The sequence below is a fragment of the Procambarus clarkii genome, chromosome 23 (genome assembly GCF_040958095.1).
Source record: "Procambarus clarkii isolate CNS0578487 chromosome 23, FALCON_Pclarkii_2.0, whole genome shotgun sequence".
Classification (NCBI taxonomy): Eukaryota; Metazoa; Arthropoda; class Malacostraca; order Decapoda; family Cambaridae; genus Procambarus; species Procambarus clarkii.
This window is the reverse complement of record NC_091172.1, coordinates 33,848,298-33,869,123: the sequence shown is the minus strand read 5'-3', so window position 1 is coordinate 33,869,123 and position 20,826 is coordinate 33,848,298. Positions and strand designations below refer to the sequence as shown.

The following is a 20,826-nucleotide window of genomic DNA, read 5'->3' as shown; positions in this document are numbered from 1 at the left end:
TTAACCCTCAAAGTGCAGTTGTCTTTATATGTTGATTCAGGAGTAATGTGGTTACGGTCATATGTCGACTTAAACTATTATTGTCTGGGGTTTATACCAATGGTACTAGTGTGGATACAAAAGCTCTATATGAATGTAGTAGAGTTTACCTTGGCCCCCTGGAAAATCTTTCTATCATTTTATAATTGCTTAATATGCAAATGTGGTCATCATTGCAGGTGTTGCTATGGTAAGGCAGTAATTGCCATATATGAAATTATATTGTAATTACATGCATACTGATTATGTTTATAGTTTTCACAACTCTAAATGGTTGTAATGAAGTATAACAGGTTACCTAATCCTCATTTTCTTTGAAAGAAACTACAGAAGGAACATTATCCCATATGAGGCAACTCCTATATATTACCCACAAAAACTCGTTCATATATATGAATGAGTTTGAGTCAATATAAATAGAACTTAGCTTGTGTGGGTAAGTAGGCTACCTACAGTCCCCTTAATTCTTAGGTCCTTAATTCATTCATATGTTCATTCCATTCATTCATTCATTTAGTGATACATATCAATGAATGAACTGTATGAATACATCGATGAATGAATGCATGTACAGTGTATGTATATATCAATACGAACATAAAATCTAAGGGGACTGCAGAAAGCTTAATGGGCCATTCAAGGCAGGTCATATTAATATCCACCCAGACACATTGATATAAGGGCCTTTCCACCCATTCACCCATACATGGGTGGAAATAAGAGTCTTTATTGTATTGACTAATAGCCCTTCTGCTGTCCCCATACTTCTTATGTTCTTATTGATACATGCATACATACACGCATATAAATTGCCATCCACACTTCCGTAGGAAATAAACATACCGTTCACCTAGGGCTGTATGGATCTCAAACTGTGGACCCCACGCATGTGAGGTCAACGCTCTACCAACTGGGCTATGAGCAGTCTTAAAAAGGAAAGTTTCAGTAGTACTCAGGGAAAGTAAAAAATTCCAATTTGGCAGCAGGATGCTGCTTCTGGAAACATTCCTTTTTAAGACTGTTCATAGCCCAGTCAATAGAGCTACGGCCTCATTATGTGTGAGGTTCACAGCTCGAGACACATACAGTCCAGGTGAATGGAATACATGCATACATATATTCATTCATTTATTCTAGGTCTAAATACATTATTCTTATAGTTAGTAATGTAATCAATCCCTGTTTTTGTAGATTACATGTACATAAATCTCGTTATTCAACACAAATACTGTAGTGAATGAACTAAAAAGTGAAGAAACAGTCATAGAGGTCATCAAAAGTATCCTCTGTCAGGTGCTGTGCCAACAAAAAGTGAGATCTGGTGTTGACAGATCTGGCTGGGCACACCACACTTGCCAACCACCTACAGCTCGCCTAGCCACTAAAATGATAAATATTTACATTATTTTAACTTTTCCTTACATTTTGCACACACATTAATCATTCTATAAGGGAAAATATTTTTATTTTATTTTATTTTTCTGTGTGGGAGACCCTCTGGCTCCCTGGAGCTTTCAGGCTGATGTGTGTTATATTAGTCTCGAGCATCAATCAATTGGAGTTCAGCCTACCAGGGACCACGAGCCAGAACCTGGGCCCCTCAGAGAGGCAAAGGGAGCAATGGCCTATGGAAACTCCATGTATTTGGAGGTATTCCATATCTGGTATCGACCAGGATTGGCACCCAGAAGGGTAGGCATAACAACAGATGGTAAGAAAATTGCAACTGAAGACCAAACAGAGGCAGAACTCCCCCTATTTAAAGAAACAAGCAAACACCACACTCTGCCGCCGCACCGCTTGTCCACACAGACCCCCTCTCCCTGGGGGGAGGGGGGCCCCCTGACCCCACCTGCGCCGGCTACCCAACAATTCCAGTTCGTTGACTGATTTGGTCCGGGGCAGATGTTGACTCTGGCCTCAGATTCAGGGCAGTTGTATACCTTAGTGGTGTGTTCTGCTGTGTTTATGTGTGTGTGTCTTTAGCAGTTTGTCTTTGTCTTTAGTAGTTTTCCATTGTTAGTTTGTAGTTTGGCCCTAGCCGGTTTTGCAGTACCTTGCCTGAGCTTCCTGTAGCAGTCAGCCTGCGGGCCCTGGAAATCCCCATTGGGGCTCATTACGCCAATGGATGCATCTTCCGAGTTCCACCTCGCATTGTGCGAGTTTGAAGGTTGCTGTGTGCCCTTATCTCCGTGTGACAGTCACCGTTTTTGCCTCTGTCATGCTGCATGTTGAATCGATGACACCTTTGACCTGGAATCTTGAGATTTGTACTCTCTGCTTGTTCTCCAATTTACCCATTCTGATGACATTGACGTTCGGGTACAGGCAACATCCGCGTTGCATGTGGGGTTTAGGTTGCTGCAACGTGCTTGATTGGTTACCCACCCAGATGCCCCGAGGCTGCCACGCTTTGGTTATAGGGTACCCGGACTTGGGTGTGATAGGCACCTCAACTTTGGATTCCCTATTCTGGTTGGGGACGGAGGTATTGGAGCTGGTTCCTCCTGCCAAGGCTTCTGGGTCCCACTAGCAGGCCCCCTTCCTTTCTGCCTTTTTCCCTGGACTCTGCCTTTTCTTCAGGGGTAGAGGGTAAGGAGGACTGCTCTACCCCGGGTCCTGGTTTGGAGGATCCCAGGACTGGGGAGGAGTTGACTTGGGGGGTTTGGGGCCCCCCTTTGACCCCGCTTGAGTTTTGGTGCCCTCTTCATGGGGTTTGTTGCAGGGGAAGGTTTTTTTTTTTTAACCCCCCATACATGTATGAGTATGATTTGGGATTGGCTCCTCCCTGGGTTCAATTCCGGGTTCCTTTGGGTTCCTCGGTTGCTTCTTTCCGGAGGTTTTCTGCCTTTTAAGGATTAAACCACATGGAAAAAAATTGGCCAATGTTGAGTTCCCATGGTGGTGATGAAATGTGGAGAGTAAAACTTAGTGCATACAGTAAATATATATTTCTTGAGGCAACACATTGTGTAGTCAACAGGGAAATGAGAAGTTGAGACAGCAACACTAGATCTTATGTTCATCTAGAATGAGGCAAACATTGAGAAGAGAGATACTAAAAACCATTGAGAGCTAGTGCTGCTGCATCATAGTGTTTCAACACATAATCAAGTTGAAGGAAAAGAATAGATTATGTAGGACATGACATTAGAGAGAGATATGACAGTCAAATTTGGCTGGTGACTAGAGACAAAAGACACATCATTACTGGAAAGCTATTATTAAGAAAATCAAATTAGAACTGCATCATTAGAGGAAGATAGCTACAGGAATTGAAAAGAAGAAAGATTTGGAAGAAGTCATCACTAACCCCTCTCACCCACTGTTATCTTTTAGGTAGACAGGCTTAGGTTAGGGTATGTTTGTAACATATGTATTGCTGTTCAAGTCTCTACCTCATACTGAGGTTCGGGAATTCTTAGGACCTACTGTAAACTATGGTATAGTATTTCCTATACTGTTTTGTTAACTATTGCTGCTCAAAATGCAGATGGGCTTAATTTTACACTGTGCAGTTTTGCAAGGTGCAAAATAGAGTTCTCTTTAACTCTGAGTGTAATCTTTGCTACCTTCAGGAGTCTTCCTGATGGGTACAAGGTCGCACTCACCCTTGGACATGTACCTTTTATAAAATAAAGTAAGGGCTGTGACAATCTCGACAGTCTCCATATGATGCAATCTGCTGAGGTCCTGTGTGCTGAAATATCAGTATTGGAGGTTGCAGTCCTAAGTTAATGTGGGGCTCCTTGCAGGCTTCTCACTCTATTTCTATAGAAGGTAAACTATCTGCTTCAAGACTGGAAAGGTGCTGCTTGTTCCCATTTTCTGAGCGCTTCATCTGCTATAGTGTGGGTGCTACTGTCTGCTACTGTCTGGGTGCTAGGTCTGCTACTGTCTGGGTGCTAGGTCTGCTACTGTCTGGGTGCTAGGTCTGCTACTGTCTGGGTGCTAGGTCTGCTACTGTCTGGGTGCTAGGTCTGCTACTGTCTGGGTGCTAGGTCTGCTACTGTCTGGGTGCTAGGTCTGCTACTGTCTGGGTGCTAGGTCTGCTACTGTCTGGGTGCTACGTCTGCTACTGTCTGGGTGCTAGGTCTGCTACTGTCTGGGTGCTACGTCTGCTACTGTCTGGGTGCTAGGTCTGCTACTGTCTGGGTGCTAGGTCTGCTACTGTCTGGGTGCTAGGTCTGCTACTGTCTGGGTGCTAGGTCTGCTACTGTCTGGGTGCTAGGTCTGCTACTGTCTGGGTGCTACATCTGCTACTGTCTGGGTGCTACGTCTGCTACTGTATGGTTGCTTCATCTGCTATTGTGGAGGTCAGAAAGCAGGTAGCTTCCCCGTTTTCTCCTCTTCCCACACTTTCTGTTGCTGCAAGGCCTAAATAGTTTCTTTGCTAATACAGGTTCTTAGGGATGAGGGGAAAGTCGAGTTCTTGGTTTTTTTACCTTGAGCCTTGGCCAGCACCATTCCATTTTCTCCATTTCTAGATAGGAGGAGTGGTCTTTTTCTCATCATAGAACATCAATGGCTATCATGGGGCTGGGATAATATCACAATAACATCAGAGAAGTGATGACAGTATTTATTACATTAAAATGCATCTTCTTAGTGTCTCCATTCTCTCCCTTTAAACTTGCAGCGCTCATTTGGTGCATTGCCTCAATTGAAGTTAAAAATTCACCACCTTGAAGTTGTCCTTCTCTATGCCCTGTGCTGACTTCAGGGTTCGAGGGTTTTGTAGGGTGAACCAAGTTTCCCTGCCTATGCCATCAACATACTGCATTAAGACATTTTTCTACAAAATGACCATCTCTGCAGGCAGGAGTCTTAGTAACTTCATGTTTTGGACCTCCTGGGAAGTGAATTGCCTCCTTTCTCTGCAGCTCCTCCAGGCAGCAATCTTCAGGGCTAAGTATAGTTAATTCCAGCCCCCCCCCCATCTTATTTTGTTATTTTTTTGTAGTTCTTTTATTCCAGGTAACTCTTTCCTATGATAGTAACTGAGTGACACTGTTCAGAAGAATGATTTTGAGTCTACAGTAGATGGAAAAACTCTTCTCTGAGTAAGACACTCAGTTGGTCTGGTTTCCTCCCTTCTCTCCCAACTTTCTCTGTGCTATATTGGTAGTTCTTGACAGGTGGATTGTGAAATGGGAGGGAGTAGCAACTGGACGTGCCAACTATTAATTAATGCTTCTTTGCATTTTCTTTAATGCAAGTAACTCTTGGAAGGGGATTTGAGTGTACAGGCAAGTCTCTCTTAGCTAGCATTACTTTTATGGAAATTCAATTTAACAAGGATCTTGAATTCAGACCATTTCGGTGGAGAGCACCTTTGGCTCCCTGGAGCTATACTGGTCTGACGTGTATATATTAGACCGTGGCAACAGTCAATCGAAGGAGTTTTAGGCCTACCGGGGACCAGAGCCAGAACCTGGCCCCCTCAAGAGAGGCACGAGGAGCAATGGCCTAAAGACACTGTGTCATTGGAAGGAGTCTTTGTCTGCTATCTACCAGGTCAGGCACCCAGAAAGGTAGGAATTCCAAAACAAACTACTGCTGATCAAATAAATTGCAAACCCAAAGCTGAACTAGCAACAGAACTCCCCAATCTCAACCACGGAAACAAGTAGGATGTCACCACAAATGCCACGCATCCGTCTGCTCAACTCACCCTCCCCCCCCTCCCCTGGAGGGGGACGGTTGATCCCAGACCTCCACGCCGGCAACTCTCCTCAGTTCAAGAGGCTGTTGTGTTGGTGACGGTTGATCGCTCTGGCTCCACTCTTTGCACAGTGCTGCAGTGCGGTGTTGTTGCTCTGTTTTGGTGGTGTGCGAGCCAGACGTAACACAAGAGTACTGGGGCTGCATGCGCCTAGGGCCACCTTCCCTAGGTGCCCTGTAAGTACTGCCTTTGTGGCTTCAGGGTTATCTTCCATGAGCCGTTCAGGAACAGCTATCTCCGTGTGGTTCTGTCGCTGCTCGGTGATTGCCCTCCCTTGGGGGTTCAGCTGGGGTGGTTCTTACTCCTGTTTTCCTTGGGATAGGAGGTAGTTTCGTCGCTGGCTGAGGGTGCGAGGAACTGTACAGCTGTCTGATATACGCATAGCGACTGGTTCTGTTCTCCTGGAGACGTTGTGCTATTGCAGGGTTTTTGTTTTGTTTTTGTTTTGCCTGGCGGGAGTCTGCCAGGTGTGGCAGCAGGACCACTGGTAGATTTTTGGTGGCCCTCCACTAGGTCCCCATGCTTGCACACATCGCAGGGGGTTCAGCTTTTAGATTGTTTGCTTGGTAGCTCTGGGATAACTGGTTAGCAGTACCTCGCCTGGCCTTCCCTTAGGCAGTCAGCCTAAGGGTCCTGGAAACCCCCTTTGGGGCTCAGTGGTCCAATGTAGGAGACGTCTGAGTCCCACCTCGCCTTGTGCAAGTTTGAAGGTTGCTCTGTCCTCTTGTCTCAGGGTAACACTCATTGTCTGCCTCCGCCTTGCTGCCTGTTGGGTCAGTGAGACCTGTGACCCAGAGTCCTGCGAGTGGTGGTGTTTGCTTGTACTCCATTCACCCAGTCCACTGAGACTGATATTTGGGTGCAGGAAGCTTTAGCGTTGCATGCAAGGTTTAAGTTTCAGCAACGTGCGAGGTTGGTTGCCTTTCCGGATGCCCCACAGCTGCCCCACTGAATTATACTGGTAGTGAGACTCGGGCGGCTTCGGGGGTTGCCCCTTCCGGATCGGCGGTGGAGGCATTCGAGCCTGGTCCTCCTGCCGAGCTTTTGGGCCACGCCAGCAGGCCCCCTTCATCCCTGCTTTTCCGGTGGACTCTGCTTTTTCTCCAAAGGCAGAGGGTTTGGAGGACGGCTCGGCCCCGGGTCCTGACGTGGAGGATTCTGGGGCTGGGGAGGAGTTGACTGGGGGGGGGGGCCTGGCCCCACTGGTCCCTACTTTGGTCCCCAACTGGTTTGGTACCCTCGGTGTGGAGCTTGTTGTTACAGGGAGGAGGGTTTTCCTTTCCCCCTCCCTGTACGATTTTGTTATGAGTTTGAATCCAACCCGGGTTCGGGTCCGAGTTTCCTTGGGTTCTTTGGTTTCTTCTTTCCGAAGGTTTTTTCCAGACAAAGACTGCTTCCAATTACACAGGGGGTGTCTTTAGGCCATTGCTCTTCGTGCCTCTTGAGGGGGCCAGGTTCTGGCTCTGGTCCCCGGTAGGCCTAGAACTCCTTCGATTGACTGTTGCCACGGTCTAATATATACACATCAGCCCGGTATAGCTCCAGGGAGCCTCCGGGTCTCGCCCAGAAAATGGCGTTTCATTACATTCAACGCTGGTTGTTTTATTTGTTTGTAAAATTTGAACTGTCTTCACTAATGAGCAAACGCACTTGATTTGCATTTGTTGATGCATCTACAGCAAGTGCATGGTGGCCCACAGCTATTTGTTTACCATCTGCCCTGTGTTACCCACCTGCATGTAATGTCTTGTGTGTGCTTCCCCAGTGACAACATTTTCTCAGCATTTCTTTTGCTGCTTATCATTTCATCTCATCCATAATGAGTTAAAGTGGCCAGCAACGGAACAAATCAGCACTGTTACTCTAAAGGCAAATATGAGGATTCATTAAACTCAAGATGGAGGAGGATAATAAACACTTTGAAATTGGGGAAAAGTTTGTGACGTCGTCTGAACTCGGCAATCAACAACTACTGTGTTTGTGCTGTACAAAAGGACCTTGTTAATATAAAGCCTTGACACTGAGTATGAGTCAACTAAATTCAACAAAACCTAAGAGGATGGTGTACTGCCTCAATGGAAAATATAAAGGAGTCACCGGTATATAGATTAAGTACCAGAATTAGTGCCACGTGTTTCGGTACACTGCTAATTCAGACGAAGATGCTTAGTTTGTTTGATGATTTCAATAGCCAGGCTAGTGACAGTGTAGGAAAATAAAACTTGGTGCTAGAACTCAATTTTTTTTACATTTAAGAGTTGTTAAAATTTGCATTACTTTAAGATTATACATTAAATTTTATTTATTTTTTCCGGCGGGGGGGGGGGCAGAGATATTCATGTGCAGGCCCTAAGCCTCTGCCTGGCCCACTAAGTGTTACTTGTTTCTTGTTTGTTTCACTTAGGCGGTGTAGGTGTATTTATGACTCATATGTTTGCTTCAGTAAGATTATGCTCAATGTGGGCATAATTACCTCTGCTCTGTTGAATCTTAGTAGAAATTTTATTGGGTTTCTAACCGTTCACTGTGTTAGATAATGTTCCAGTGGTCTGTCGGGCATTTCTCCACAGTGTTGACATTTCCTCTGATCTTCTGGAACCTGTAAGCCTATTTCCCATGCACATGGGTATCCATGCCTGATGCAATGTAAGTGTACTTTTGTTGTTCTACTGCTCAATATTTTTTTTCCTGTGAGGAAGTGTTTAGTTTGGCTAAGAATTGGCTCTTTTGGATGAGAGTGCCGGCAAGCACATCTTTATGGAAAGAATAAAAGATTGCTTTTGGTTTCAAGGCAGTTAAGGACTGACTCTGATTGTGGGTGCCAATGCAGTTAGCGATTGCAAGCTTAAGTTGGGGTTTTTAAAGTGTTCCTTTTATTTGGTGTTCCAATAAGAAGGCTTAGGCTACCACCAATCTATTTTTTTGATTGGTTCAAAAACAATGTCTGTCTTGCTGTTGAAAATTAATTTAGAGAGCAGAACTTGGATGAGAAGGCATTGTTGCTGCTGCTGGATAGTGTCACACGGCCTTTCTCATTCCATTTTTTAAACATGTCCAAGTGGAATTTCTTAAAAATCACATCACATCATTAATGCGAGCCATGGATCAAGGTGGTGGTCGGACCTTTAGGGCACATGGATGTTCAACATCCTCCCAGTGAGCATAAGAAATATTGCTGGAACAAACATGGACATCTTCAAGAGAAAACTGGATAGTTTTCTTCAGGAAGTGCTGGACCAACCGGGTGTGGTGGATATGTGGACCTGCGGGCCGCTCCAAGCAACAGCCTGTTTGACCAAGCTCTCACATGTCGAGCCTGGCCCCAGGCTGGGCTTGGAGTAGAAAAACCTAGAATTTTCCTGGACGTACCCAGTGTACAATCCAGGTACACTTCATGTGTTGAATGATGAAACAAATTGTCAGAAAAACACACTGCAAATAATGAGGGTTGTAGTAGTCCAACATCATCATGAGTGCCGCTGAGGAATATTAATGAGGCTGAAAAATGACCCTGGTTACTGGTAAAACTCGTGAAAGAATGCAAGACAGACCACTGATTTTCTAGAGTTGTGTGATATACATGAAAACAAGCATTGAATGTAATGAACCCCAGCTTCTAGGTGAGCCCCGGAGGCTCCCTGAAGGTATCATACACTGATCAGTGCCATTCTACTTAGTATCATCACTCAGAGTTCTATTTGCCTACCAGGGACCACGAGCTAAAACCTGGTCCCCTCAGACACAAGGAGCGATGACCTATGATCACTCTACATTTAAAGGTTATCATCTTTGCCACCACCTAGGGAAGGTACCCAGAAAGATAGGCGAATCAAAACAAACCACTGCATTGTTAAAAATGAGACCACACCTCCAAAATTACCAAAAGAACTCCCCAACAACAAAAGCAATCAACCAAAATTTTGTGAAACTAGCCCCCCTCCCCGTCCCCAACCACTAGTGTGTTTCTGCTCTCTTCGCTGGGCAAAGGAGGTAGCCGGCCAGGGTCAGCCAGGTACCATAATTGTCACGCAGCAGTTTTGGGGCTGCGGTCTTATTTTTTAAAATACTGGGGGTTGGTTTTGATTCACCTGCCTTTCTGGGTGCCTTTCCTGGGCGATGACAAACATGATAACCTTTAACTGTAGTGATTGTAGGCATCGCTCCCTGAGCCTCCTTGAGGGGACCAGGTTCAGGCTCATGGTCCCCGTTTTGCAAATAGAACGCCGCGACTGATGACACTTAAGTTAGTATGGCACTGATCAGTCTGCGAAAGCTTTCAGGGAGCCAATGGGGCTCCCCACATAAAGACTGTCAAACTTGCCAGAGATGCTCGATTTCATGAAATTAATGATGCTTATGTGGTGTAAGTGTTGTCATCATTTGTTGAGGAATTTATATAGCTGATAAATGATCTACTTTTAGTTGAAAAAACTAAGGACGATGATGACATTATAGTGGTGTTTCCCATCCCAACATTAACTCTAGGAAACTTGGTTGAACCTTAACATCAAAGTTGATGAAGGATATGGCATTCATGCTCAGTATGATGTGAACCTATGTAACAGTGAAATGCAGAGCACATTGCTTGAGGGAATGTGATGTTACAGTGAGCAAAAGTCACAATCATAAAGATGTTTTTCACCCCCTTCTGTAAGATGAAAACCATTGTCAACCTCCCCAACACCATCCACAAGTGGTATATTCATGTCTAAACCACAAGATTGTTTAGAGGAAGAGGCAGCTGATTTTGCCTTCCCCTCCACCCACTAACATCCACCCTTTAAATAATATAAATTCCATACCCCTGCAATCACTCTGGTTCTTAATGTTTGTTAAATGTTAAATTTTATGTTTTATTATTACACTATTAAATTATAATGTGTATTTCTTACTGTAATAAAAGTTGCTTTAGTGGAAAATTCTGGGAATGGAACATATCTTGGCTCTTAACATGCATCGATGTAATTGAATGAGCCTTCTTGAAGTTATTCCTGGCTCGCTTGAGTATTCACCAGCTTCTTCTTGCACCAGTACGACCCAATAGGGATGCCAAAAAAAATCCTTATTGTGCTGATGTGGAATGATGACCTATCTTGTCTGTTCACAGAAAAAGCAGAACCCTGCCTAAGCCCTGCAATGCGCATAATACCTTAAGGCACTAGACAGGTGGTGCAAAAATTATTGAATTTAGCAAAAATTTTATTTTTTTTCCCTGATTTGAAATGAAAATTGTTGAATTTGGCAAAAATGTTAAATTTTCAGTTTTTTTCTGGGGGGAGCCCCTACAGCTCCAAAGCCCCTACATCATCCAGGCTGATGTGGGTATCCCTAACTTTGGCATCAGTCGATATGGGTGGAGTTCTAGGCTTACTGGGGACCACAGCCAGAACCTGCACCCTTCAGAGAGGCACGAGGAGCAATGCCCTATAGAAATACACATGATTTTGAAGCATTCTATATCTGCCATCTACTGGGACAGGCACCCAGAAAGATAAGCGCCTCAAAACAAACCCCTGTTCTGGTGAAACCAACAAAAATAACCAAACAAGTGGACAGAACTCCCCTAAATGAAAACGAGCAAACGAGCATGACGTCACATGAGCCATGCCACATGTCTGTGCAGCTCCCCCAGACCCCCACACTGGCAATCCACACCTCAGTTCTTCGGCTGTTGGGATACGGCTTGGTCGTTGTGGCTCCAGCTCTGGACTTTTGTTGTGCTATCCTCTGTTCAGTACTGCTCTTACGGTGGTGTGCGAGCTGGGAGTAATATTCACAGGTACTCGGGCTGCCTGTGCTTAGGGTCACCTTCCCTGAGTGCCCTGTAAGTACCGCCCTTGGGACTTGGGGTTACCTCTCTTGGTCTTTTGCTGCTTGGCGATTGACCACCTCGAGTGTTTTGGGAGGTTTCCTCCCTAGTTTTCCTTGGGGTAAGTGGTAGTTATTACACTGGTAGAAGCATGGGGTACTACTACGCAGCTAGTTTTCACCTTAACAGCGGCTGGCTCTGTTCCCTCTAGGTACACTGTCCTCTTGCGAAGTTTTTCTTTTCTTTTTCTTTTTGACTGGTGGGGGGGGGGGGAAGGTCTGCCTTGATGTTCCTTCCCCCTTTATAAACGGGTTGTGTTTGGTGGTACCTCTTGCTTCTCCTTCTGGAGTGGACATGACCAGGGGGTTCAGCATTAGCAGTGTTGATTGGTAGCTTGGGCACCGGTTAGCAGTACCCTGCCTGGGATAAACCTTAGCAGACCCAGTCTAGGGGCCCTGGAAAACCCCACGGGGGCGCTCGGGTCCGATGGATGTGACTCCTGAGTCCCCTCTCGCTTTTTGCGAGTTTGAGGGTTGCTCTGTCCCCTTGTCTCGACGACGCTCATTGTTTTTGCCTCCGTCATGCCGCCTGTTGGATCGGTAACACATTCGACCCGGAGTCCTGCAAGCTTTGTTGCTCATTTATGACTCGGTTCACCCAATCTGATGATGACATTATTCGGGTGTAGGCGGCTTGCGCATTGCAAGATAGGTTTAGGTTGTTCCAGCATGCTAGGTTGGTTGCTTTCCCCGGATCCTCCTAGGCTGCCCCGTTTTGTTTATAGGGACCCGGACATAGGGGTGTTAGTCACTTCTGCCTTGGTTCTGTCCTTGTTCCCTTGTTGTTCTGCTGTAGTTCATTTGGCCCACCTTTGGCAGCCCTTCTTGACTTCGAGTTGAGGTGTGGAACACCGACCGCCTCCCGAGTAAGTCCCCTTCTTTATTTTAGTCTTTGGTGAAGTAGCTCCGGGGAGCCGTTGGAGCTCCCCCCAGAAAAACCAGCGTTGAATGTAATGAAACGCCATTTTCTGGGTGAGTCCTGGAGGTTCCCTCCCTCCGGTCGGCGTTTTTTTGCGTGTTTTGATATCCAGTCTCAGAACTGTGGTGTTGATCGCCGACGTATTGGTATGGGGCTTCCCCTTTCCTTTCCCGGGGAGGGAGGAGCTGTGCAGATATGCGATGTGGCTCATGTGACGTCATGCTCATTTACTCGTTTTCACTTGAAGGAGTTCTGTCCACTTGTTTGGTTATTTTCGTTAGTTTCACCAGAATGGGGGGTTCATTTTGAGGCGCTTAGCTTTCTGGGTGCCTGTCCCAGTCTATAGGCCATTGGTCCTCGTACCTCTCTGAGGAGGCCAGGTTCTGGCCATGGTCCCCGGTAGGCCTAGAACTCCACCCACATTGATTGTTGCCAAAGTTATGGATATCCATATCAGCCTGGATAGCTCCGGGGAGCCTCCGGGATTTACCCAGAAAATGGCGTTTCATTACATTCAATGCTTTTTTTTTTTTTTTAACTTTCAGTTAGTCAGTAATTTTATTAACCCCCTGCACCATGAAGTTGTTACATAAAACAGGTGCACAATGCAAGGGCTAAAGGAGCAACCAAGTACCTTTTCTGGGATGGCTCCTGGTTGGTAGCTGCCTAGATAGCTCTACCCATCCAAGACCAGAGGCCAAAACATGGCCCCTCACAGAGATGCAGAGAGCAGAGGATGCTAGATCACTCCAGCCATGAAATAAACCTCCAGACAGGTAGAATGAAGCAAAACAGACAACAGCAAGAGAAATGTAAACAACTCTGAAGATGAGACACACGGTAGTTTGTACACTACCAGTAACCTCCCCATCACCAGGTGGCAGCATCAGGAACTCTCGGCTGCCCAGTGTAACACTTCAATTCTTTGCCTGATGTGGACCAATACACACGTGCTCTTTGTCATGTTGTCCTTCAGGTACTGGTTTATCCGGATAAGTGTTGGCCATCCTTTTAACTCTGTCTCCCAGTGGTTGTTTGCTCATGTTTGTTACAATTCTGGTATTACCTTCATATGCATGTGTTTATATGCCTCACTTGTATTGTAGATTTTGAGGAATTGCTCACATTTTGAGTTGCATAGGCTTAGGGTACATAGGCTCTAAGTGTTTGCTGGTCTTGCCTCTGCCCAGTCAGTGTTGCCTTTCCTGGTGGGTTTGGGGGGGGGTGTCCCGGAGAGGCCAGTCTTCTGTGGAGGATGCCTTCCCCCTGGGTATTGCAACAGTTGGTTTTTGGAGTTTTCTAAGTTGGGGGGGGTGGGGGGTGTACAGGGGTTTTACAGCACGCCATTTACTTCCCTTGTAGCTACTGTTGTCCCTGTAGCTACATGTCTTACCTGCCGGCAAGCAGCCACTTGCACCTGGTGTCCCTACTTGGTTTTCACTGTCAGGACATGCTGCTGCTACTGAGCCATTGTTGCTGTTGAGCTACTGCTGAGCTACTGCCGCTGAGCTTTTGCTGCTGCTTAGCTCCTGCTGCTGCTTAGCTCCTGCTGCTGCTGAGCTCCTGCTGCTGCTGAGCTCCTGCTGCCGCTGAGCTCCTGCTGCCGCTGAGCTCCTGCTGCTGCTGAGCTACTGCCGCTGAGCTGCTGCTGAGCTGCTGCTGCTGAGCTCCTGCTATTGAGCTCCTGCCACTGAGCTGCTGCTGCTGAGCTCTTGCTGCTGAGCTCCTGCCACTGAGCTGCTGCTGCTGAGCTCTTGCTGCTGAGCTCCTGCTGCTGCTGCTGAGCTCTTGCTGCTGAGCTCCTGCTGCTGAACTGCTGCTGCTGAGCTCCTGTTGCTGAGCTCCTGCTGCTGAGCTCCTGCCATTGACCTGCTGCTGAGCTCCTGCTGCTGAGCTCCTGCTGCCAAACTGCTGCTGCTGAGCTGCTGCTGCTGAGCTCCTGCTGCTGAGCTCCTGCTGCTGAGCTGCTGCTACCGAACTGCTGCTGCTGAGCAGCAGAATGGAATGTCACTGAACAAAAATCAGAATGTCACTGACACTGAAAAAAATCTTCCTGGTGTCTGTGGATTATTTGGGTACTAGGTTTCTACCAGTGTCTCCTTGTTTGTGTACCACCCATTCTAAATAGTTTGTCATTATCTACCTTGTCAATTCCTCTGAGAATTTTGTAGGTGATAATCAAGTCCCTCCTAACTTTTCTTTCATTGATGTGAGGTTTAATTCCAGTAGCCATTCATTGTAGCTTATACGACTTGGGGACTAGTCTGGTGGCATACCTCAGACCTTTCTCTAACTTCATATTGTGTTTGACTAAATATGGACTCCATGATGAAGCCACATACTCCAAGATTAGTCTAATATATGTCGTATACAATGATCTAGCTGATTCCTTACACAAGTTTCTAAAGACTTCTTATGTTAGCTATTCTAGCAGATGCCACTGATGATATTCTTTTTGATGATTGGTTTTGATTTTGATATCCCTCAGAGGACCGGTTCGGTGTGATATCAACCCCCCAGATCTTTCCATCCTTGCCTGATTCTTGAAGGATTTCATCTCTCAATTTGTACCTTGTGTCTGGCCTCCTGCTCTCTACACTTATTTTCATTATTTTACAGTTGCTGGAGTTAAACTCTAGTATAAATTGTCATTCACACTATTGTGGAAAATAAACATTCCAGTCACCTGGAATCTATGGGTCTTGAACCATGGTCCCCACACGTGTGAGGCTGTAGCTCTATTTACTGGGCTATGAGTAGTCTTAAAAAAGGAAAGTTTCTAGAAGCAGCATCCTGCTGCCAAACTGGAATTAAGACTTTCCCTGGCTACTACTGAAGCTCAAGAGACATTACTGACCCTGTAATTCCACTCCCACCTTATATGACGTGGGCGTGGGGCAGTAATTCCCCTGGGCTTCAGTAGTACACAGGGAAATTAAAAAATTCCAGTTTGGCAGCAGGATGTTGCTTCTGGAAACTTTCCTTTTTAAGACTGCTCATAGCCCAGTTGATAGAGCATCGGCACAGATGTGGGGTCCACGGTTCGAGACCCATACAGCCCAGGTGAATTAAACTCTAGTAGTTATTTGTTAGACCGTACCTTGAGTTTGTCCAGGTCATCTTGTAATCTCTTTGTCTTCCTCTGTCTTAATCTGTCTCATAATTTTAGCATCATCAGCAAATATTAAGAGGAATGAACCCTTTGGAAGATTGTTTACATATATCAGAAACCGGATAGATCTGAGTACAGAACCCTAAGGTACCCCACTGGTGACTTCTCGGCATTCTGAGGTCTCCCCCCTCAGAGTAACTTGCTGTTTTATGTTACTAAGGGGTCTTACACTCAGGAACAGCCAAATGCTAAGGCTCTGAAAAGAGGCGTTAAGCAAAATCTCATAGCCTTTTAACTTGTAATTCTGCCTAATTAGATGATAATGTATTTTATTTTTCAGAAATATTAAAGCCAAACACAATGAATGATAATTATTGTTAAGTTACAGTACTGCGGCAAAGCTAGATACTTAAAATAGCTTCATGAAAGATTTTGAAAATTAATATAGCTTGGAAATAATTCTCAATATTTGCTAGAACATTAGAATAACAAAAACATTCAGGTGCAATATTGATCAGATTTTTAAATTCTTTCTTAAGAATGATATATTTTGAAGTGGTTTATGGTGCTTTTGTCTTGTATGAGATTATTTTCAATGGAAACTGAAGCTAGAAATTTGGCAGTTATCCTTTAATATCAGGATCTTAAGTTTTACAAAATTATTATGTTTATAAAATATTGGATTGTGAGGCATAAATTTAACTTAAAACTTAAGTTTGATAACTTAAAATTAGAACAACGCAAATTCCTTGGACTAATATATGCATCAGATCATACGAGCACAGAACAAAAAGAAGCACGAATATAAAAGTACTATACGTCTGACATTTATATAATGTTATCTGTTGTACATCATGCAGAGTTGAGGGGCAGTCTGGCTCACTCACTGTGGATTCATATAATAGGGATCCATCTTCCACAAGATTTAGATTGCCTTGACAGCAACCTAAGGGTTTAGTTAAACCTGAAGCTTTGAGTAAATGTTACAGTAGGTTTTCTTACCGAGTTATGAAAGCAATTTAAAATGAAAGTTTACAACTATTGTAAGAGAGGTTTTAAAACTGTTGAATTTTAATAATAATAATAATAATAATAATAATAATAATAATAATAATAATAATTTATAAGATATAGAGAGGATGTATTACTGAAGTTACTTAGTAGGTACATTATTTGTATTGTTTATAAAGACACTAAATACTCGTAGCATTTCAGGCAAATTGTAGCAGTACAAAGGTTCACAAAAAAAAGAAAGGAAAATGGAGGTGACACTATATGATTTGGTGACAAGTGCTGCACCAAACTTCATACTTGGAATAAGTAATTTAAAACATTTAGTGCATTAATCCATTATTAAGTTTGGAGACTAAAAGAACAATGATGAGGTAAAAAATTGAGATGATGATGATGTGGGAGATACTAACCAGTTACCATTAATAAATCTACAAAACATATTGTGTTTAGCAATTGTTTTTATAAGATTTCCTCCCCTGTATTGCTTGATGATCATCTGATTTTTTCTTTGTACTTTATGAATGCTTTAAATTTTAACTTAATTTTGGTTCTGATAATAGGAGGAAGTATCTCGTTTGAAGAAACAATATGAAGATGTCTTACGGGAATGTAATGAAGCAGTGCGTGAGAAGAATTGCTTTAAGCAGCAGTGTACCAAAGCTATTACAGAGTGGGACTCTGCCCTCAGGGAAAAAAACAAATTGCAAGAAGAATTGCTCAAGGTAATGTGATAAATATTTGTTAAGGGCATCACGAAACATATACCAAGATCTGTGCAGTTATAAGATAAACTAAGATTTTGTTTGATGCATGTACAGTACAGTATTGAAGAATATCCTTCTTTCTGGGAGGGCTCAATGGTGGCTCCTTGGTACTTGCTGCCTGCCAAGTTCTACCCAGTTCAATCCATGCCAGGCCTTACAAGTTATAAATAAGCCTATTGGGGACCTGAGGCCAAAACCTGACCTCCTCTCGAGAGGTGCAAGGAGCTGGGGACTCTAAATCACATTAATCAAGAAATGGACAACAGCAAGGTAAACAAACCAAAGAAAACAGGATAGCAAAGTCCCAAAACTCACGGACCATTTGGTGGTGAATCAATTCTCACTTTAGCTACACGTGCACCACCTGGGGACTGTGCACCTTCCTCCTCAGTTACCAATTGTAAAGCCTCGGATATATGCCTGGCGTGAATCTTACGAGCTTGTGTTACATGCCTTTTTCTGTCCCAGTCCCGAATTTTCAGATAAGTGCAGGCCATTCTGGACTTTTTTGTCCTGCAGGGGCCATTTACTTGTGTATTTATTTTGTATTTTAGTATTTCCTTAATAATGCATGTATATTTATGGCTCCTTTCTTGCATGGACACTGATTAATGTTTTGACCTAAACTGCATGTGCCTAGTGTTATCGTTTCTAAGTGTTTGTTGTTTTTGCCCTTGCCTAGCCAGAGTTGAATTCTCTGGTGGATGTTGGGATCTGCCTCTGAGAGGAAGGCTTTATGTGGAAGGTGCCTTACCCTTGGCAGTAGACAAGTCTTTGTCTTCCCTATGAGGCCCTTAGGATGGGGGCAGTGTGATAGTCAGTTAAGTGTCACACAGGTACTAGTAGTTTGCATGCTTGTTCTACAGCTCACCATTTATGCCTTTAATGACAACATTTTCCCATAGGCTGCTTTTGGCATTTGTAATATTTGGTGAGTGGCTCCTGTACCTGGTGTACCTGCTTGGTCCATCTTTTGATACCCAGGAAAGCCATTTGCAGATTTCATAGGGTTTATTATGAACATCCCTTCGATTCTGCCCTCTCTCTGGGGGGGTTTGAGGAATGTGCTTAGATTATTATTAATTCTGATGACCATTCCTACTGCCTCTGTCATGCCGCCTGTTGAGTTGTGGGATACTTTTCACCTGGAGGCCTGTGACCTTTTTGGTCACTGGGTCTCCATTTTGGTCAAGACTCTTTATCAAGTGGCTTCTCCTTTAAGACCAGATTTGTCCATATTTGTAGGTTTTGGTTTGGCATTGATGTGGTTGTCCCTTTGTCTTTTCAGGACCTGATCTTGAAATGCAGTTGATGTTTTTTCCTTCATCCAAGTTTGCTCCTTCTTTTCCAGGTCATGTTGATGTTTGGTAGGCCCTTGGGCCTTCTCCTTTGCTCTGAGTTCTAAAACGTTTGAGGATTTTAAGAGTCTAGAAGTGATGGTTCTTCACTTGTGGGCCTTCTCGGGGGACCACCCCTCCCACTTTGACAGTGGAGGTGGTTGAGCTGCTGCTTCACCACCAAGCATCTACTACCTTCAGTTTCTCCCATGGCGGGAGGGTTTTCCCGCCATGGATCTTTCCCTGTGGGGAAATGGCTTTTTTTTCTATGTCTGGTGTGGATCTGAGCTGTCCCAGTTCCTCCTATTTCCTGGTATCTGGGGCCCTAGTTCAATAATTGGGTATCTTTTTCTCCCCAACTAGTTGTTGGTTTCCTCTGAGGAGGATATTTTCATTAATGTAGAGGGTGTTTTGACTCCTCCCATTCTACACTTTCGGATTTGTGTGTAGTCCTTGGAAACATCATAAGTGTGGATTTTTCCAAGTTCCTGTCTTTTGCCCTCAGTGATGCAGTTGGTTCTTTTCCTTTTCCTCCTTCTGGATCAGGCCCTCTCTTCTTTAATGGATCTGGCGTCTTTTGAATATGAGTCAGCTGCTGCTTATTGGCTGCTTTATGAGGTTTCCAATTTATCCTGGTTTGCAGGCAACCTTCTCCTCTTTTCCTTGGGGGACTGGCATGGCTTTTATCATACCCAAGTGCTTGGATGGCATGAGAAGTTCAGTCTTTAAGGCTTTTTTAGATGGTGCTGACTTTATGCTGCTTCAATTTTGTTTGTGCTGTCCTTGCCCAGAGATGAGGGTGTGTGGCACCTGCATGTTTAGTTGTTTTTGCTTTCTGTGCCTGTGGTTGTGGAGATTACAGGGCACATACACACCTCTATCTGCAGTTGCATCCTTGGTTCCTGGGTTTGGGGCCTTGGATGCCCCGTCCACATTGCTTGCTCTTTTTCAGGGGGTGATGACAGGCTTCTATTCTGCTTGTGTGTATTACTGGTGAGCCATGCTGTTCCTTGTTCCTCTTGCCTTCCTTCCCCTTTTTTGCTTCTTTCTATTTGCCGAGGATGCCATGTCTTCTGTTCTTTTGGCTGCAGTGGTGGCATTTCAGCTTCTTTGTCATCTGTTTTTACAGACGAATTCTACTTCCACTGCACGAGTGGAGAAAGTTTTGGGACAGGTCCTCGCCTGTTCTTGGTCAGCGTAGGCTTCTGGAGGTGTCAGAGTCCCAGCTGTTGTGGTTGCTTCAACCATCATTTTTTCTTGTTGGCATCACTCTCATGCCTTCCAGGTTGTTTGTGCCAGCCCTTTCAGACCCCCGCTTTGTCAGGGCTGTGGGGAGATGTATGGCCCACTTTGCAAACTCTTGGTCTCACAATACATGGGCCTTACAGTAAGTATCTTGGAGCTTTAAGATCCTCTTAGTCATTGGGGAATGGTTGGACACTGGAGTAGTAGTTAACCCTCTTGGCTCTGTGGTGGGGGTTCCAGTTGTTTCTGGTACCCAAGCAGGGCTTGCCACACTTATTGTTCATTTTCAACTTTTTAAATCACTTCATTCCCTGTCCATTTTTCCAAAAGACCACCTTAGCTCAGGGCTGCCTGGTTTTGCAGATGGATTCCTGGATGTTGTCCCCTGGATCTTTGGGTTTCTATTGGGATGTTTCTATTCCAATAGGGATCCGATTCCAGACTGGAATCAGTCTCCCAGTTCAAGGACCGGTAAGGTTTTGCGGTTGGGCATATCATATCAGGTATCGGGTATCAACCAGGTACCAGGTATCAGGTTTACAGCTTTGGTGTTCTCCCATTCATCTTGAATCTAGCTCCCGGATTTTCACCAGGTTGGCATGTGCGATGGTTTGTTGCTTCGTGTTATGGGTTCACGTCTTAGCCTACCTCGATGACTGGCTGGCTTGGACTCCAAGTTGGTCCATGTGTCTCCAAGCCAGGGATCTGGTTCTTTCCCCAGCTCACCAGGTTCAGGTTTCTGATGAATTGGTGAAAGTTCCAGTTGGTTCCATTGTAGGATCGGACCTAGTTGAGTCTGGTTT

At 44.7% G+C, this 20,826-nt stretch overlaps 1 protein-coding gene across 14 annotated transcripts in view; it reads left to right on the top strand.

Moving 5' to 3' along the window:
* Dlg5 (Discs large 5) overlaps positions 1 to 20,826 on the top strand; it is a 365,892-nt gene that overhangs the window by 255,703 nt on the left and 89,363 nt on the right. For 13 of the 14 annotated variants that reach the window (XM_069330159.1, XM_069330162.1, XM_069330151.1 and 10 more), the window contains one exon: positions 17,238 to 17,399. The exons of the other annotated variant lie outside the window; for it this stretch is intronic. In XM_069330159.1, coding sequence (XP_069186260.1) covers positions 17,238 to 17,399 — 162 coding nt within the window. The remainder of the gene's footprint in view (positions 1 to 17,237; positions 17,400 to 20,826) is intronic. 14 annotated transcript variants of the gene reach the window in all.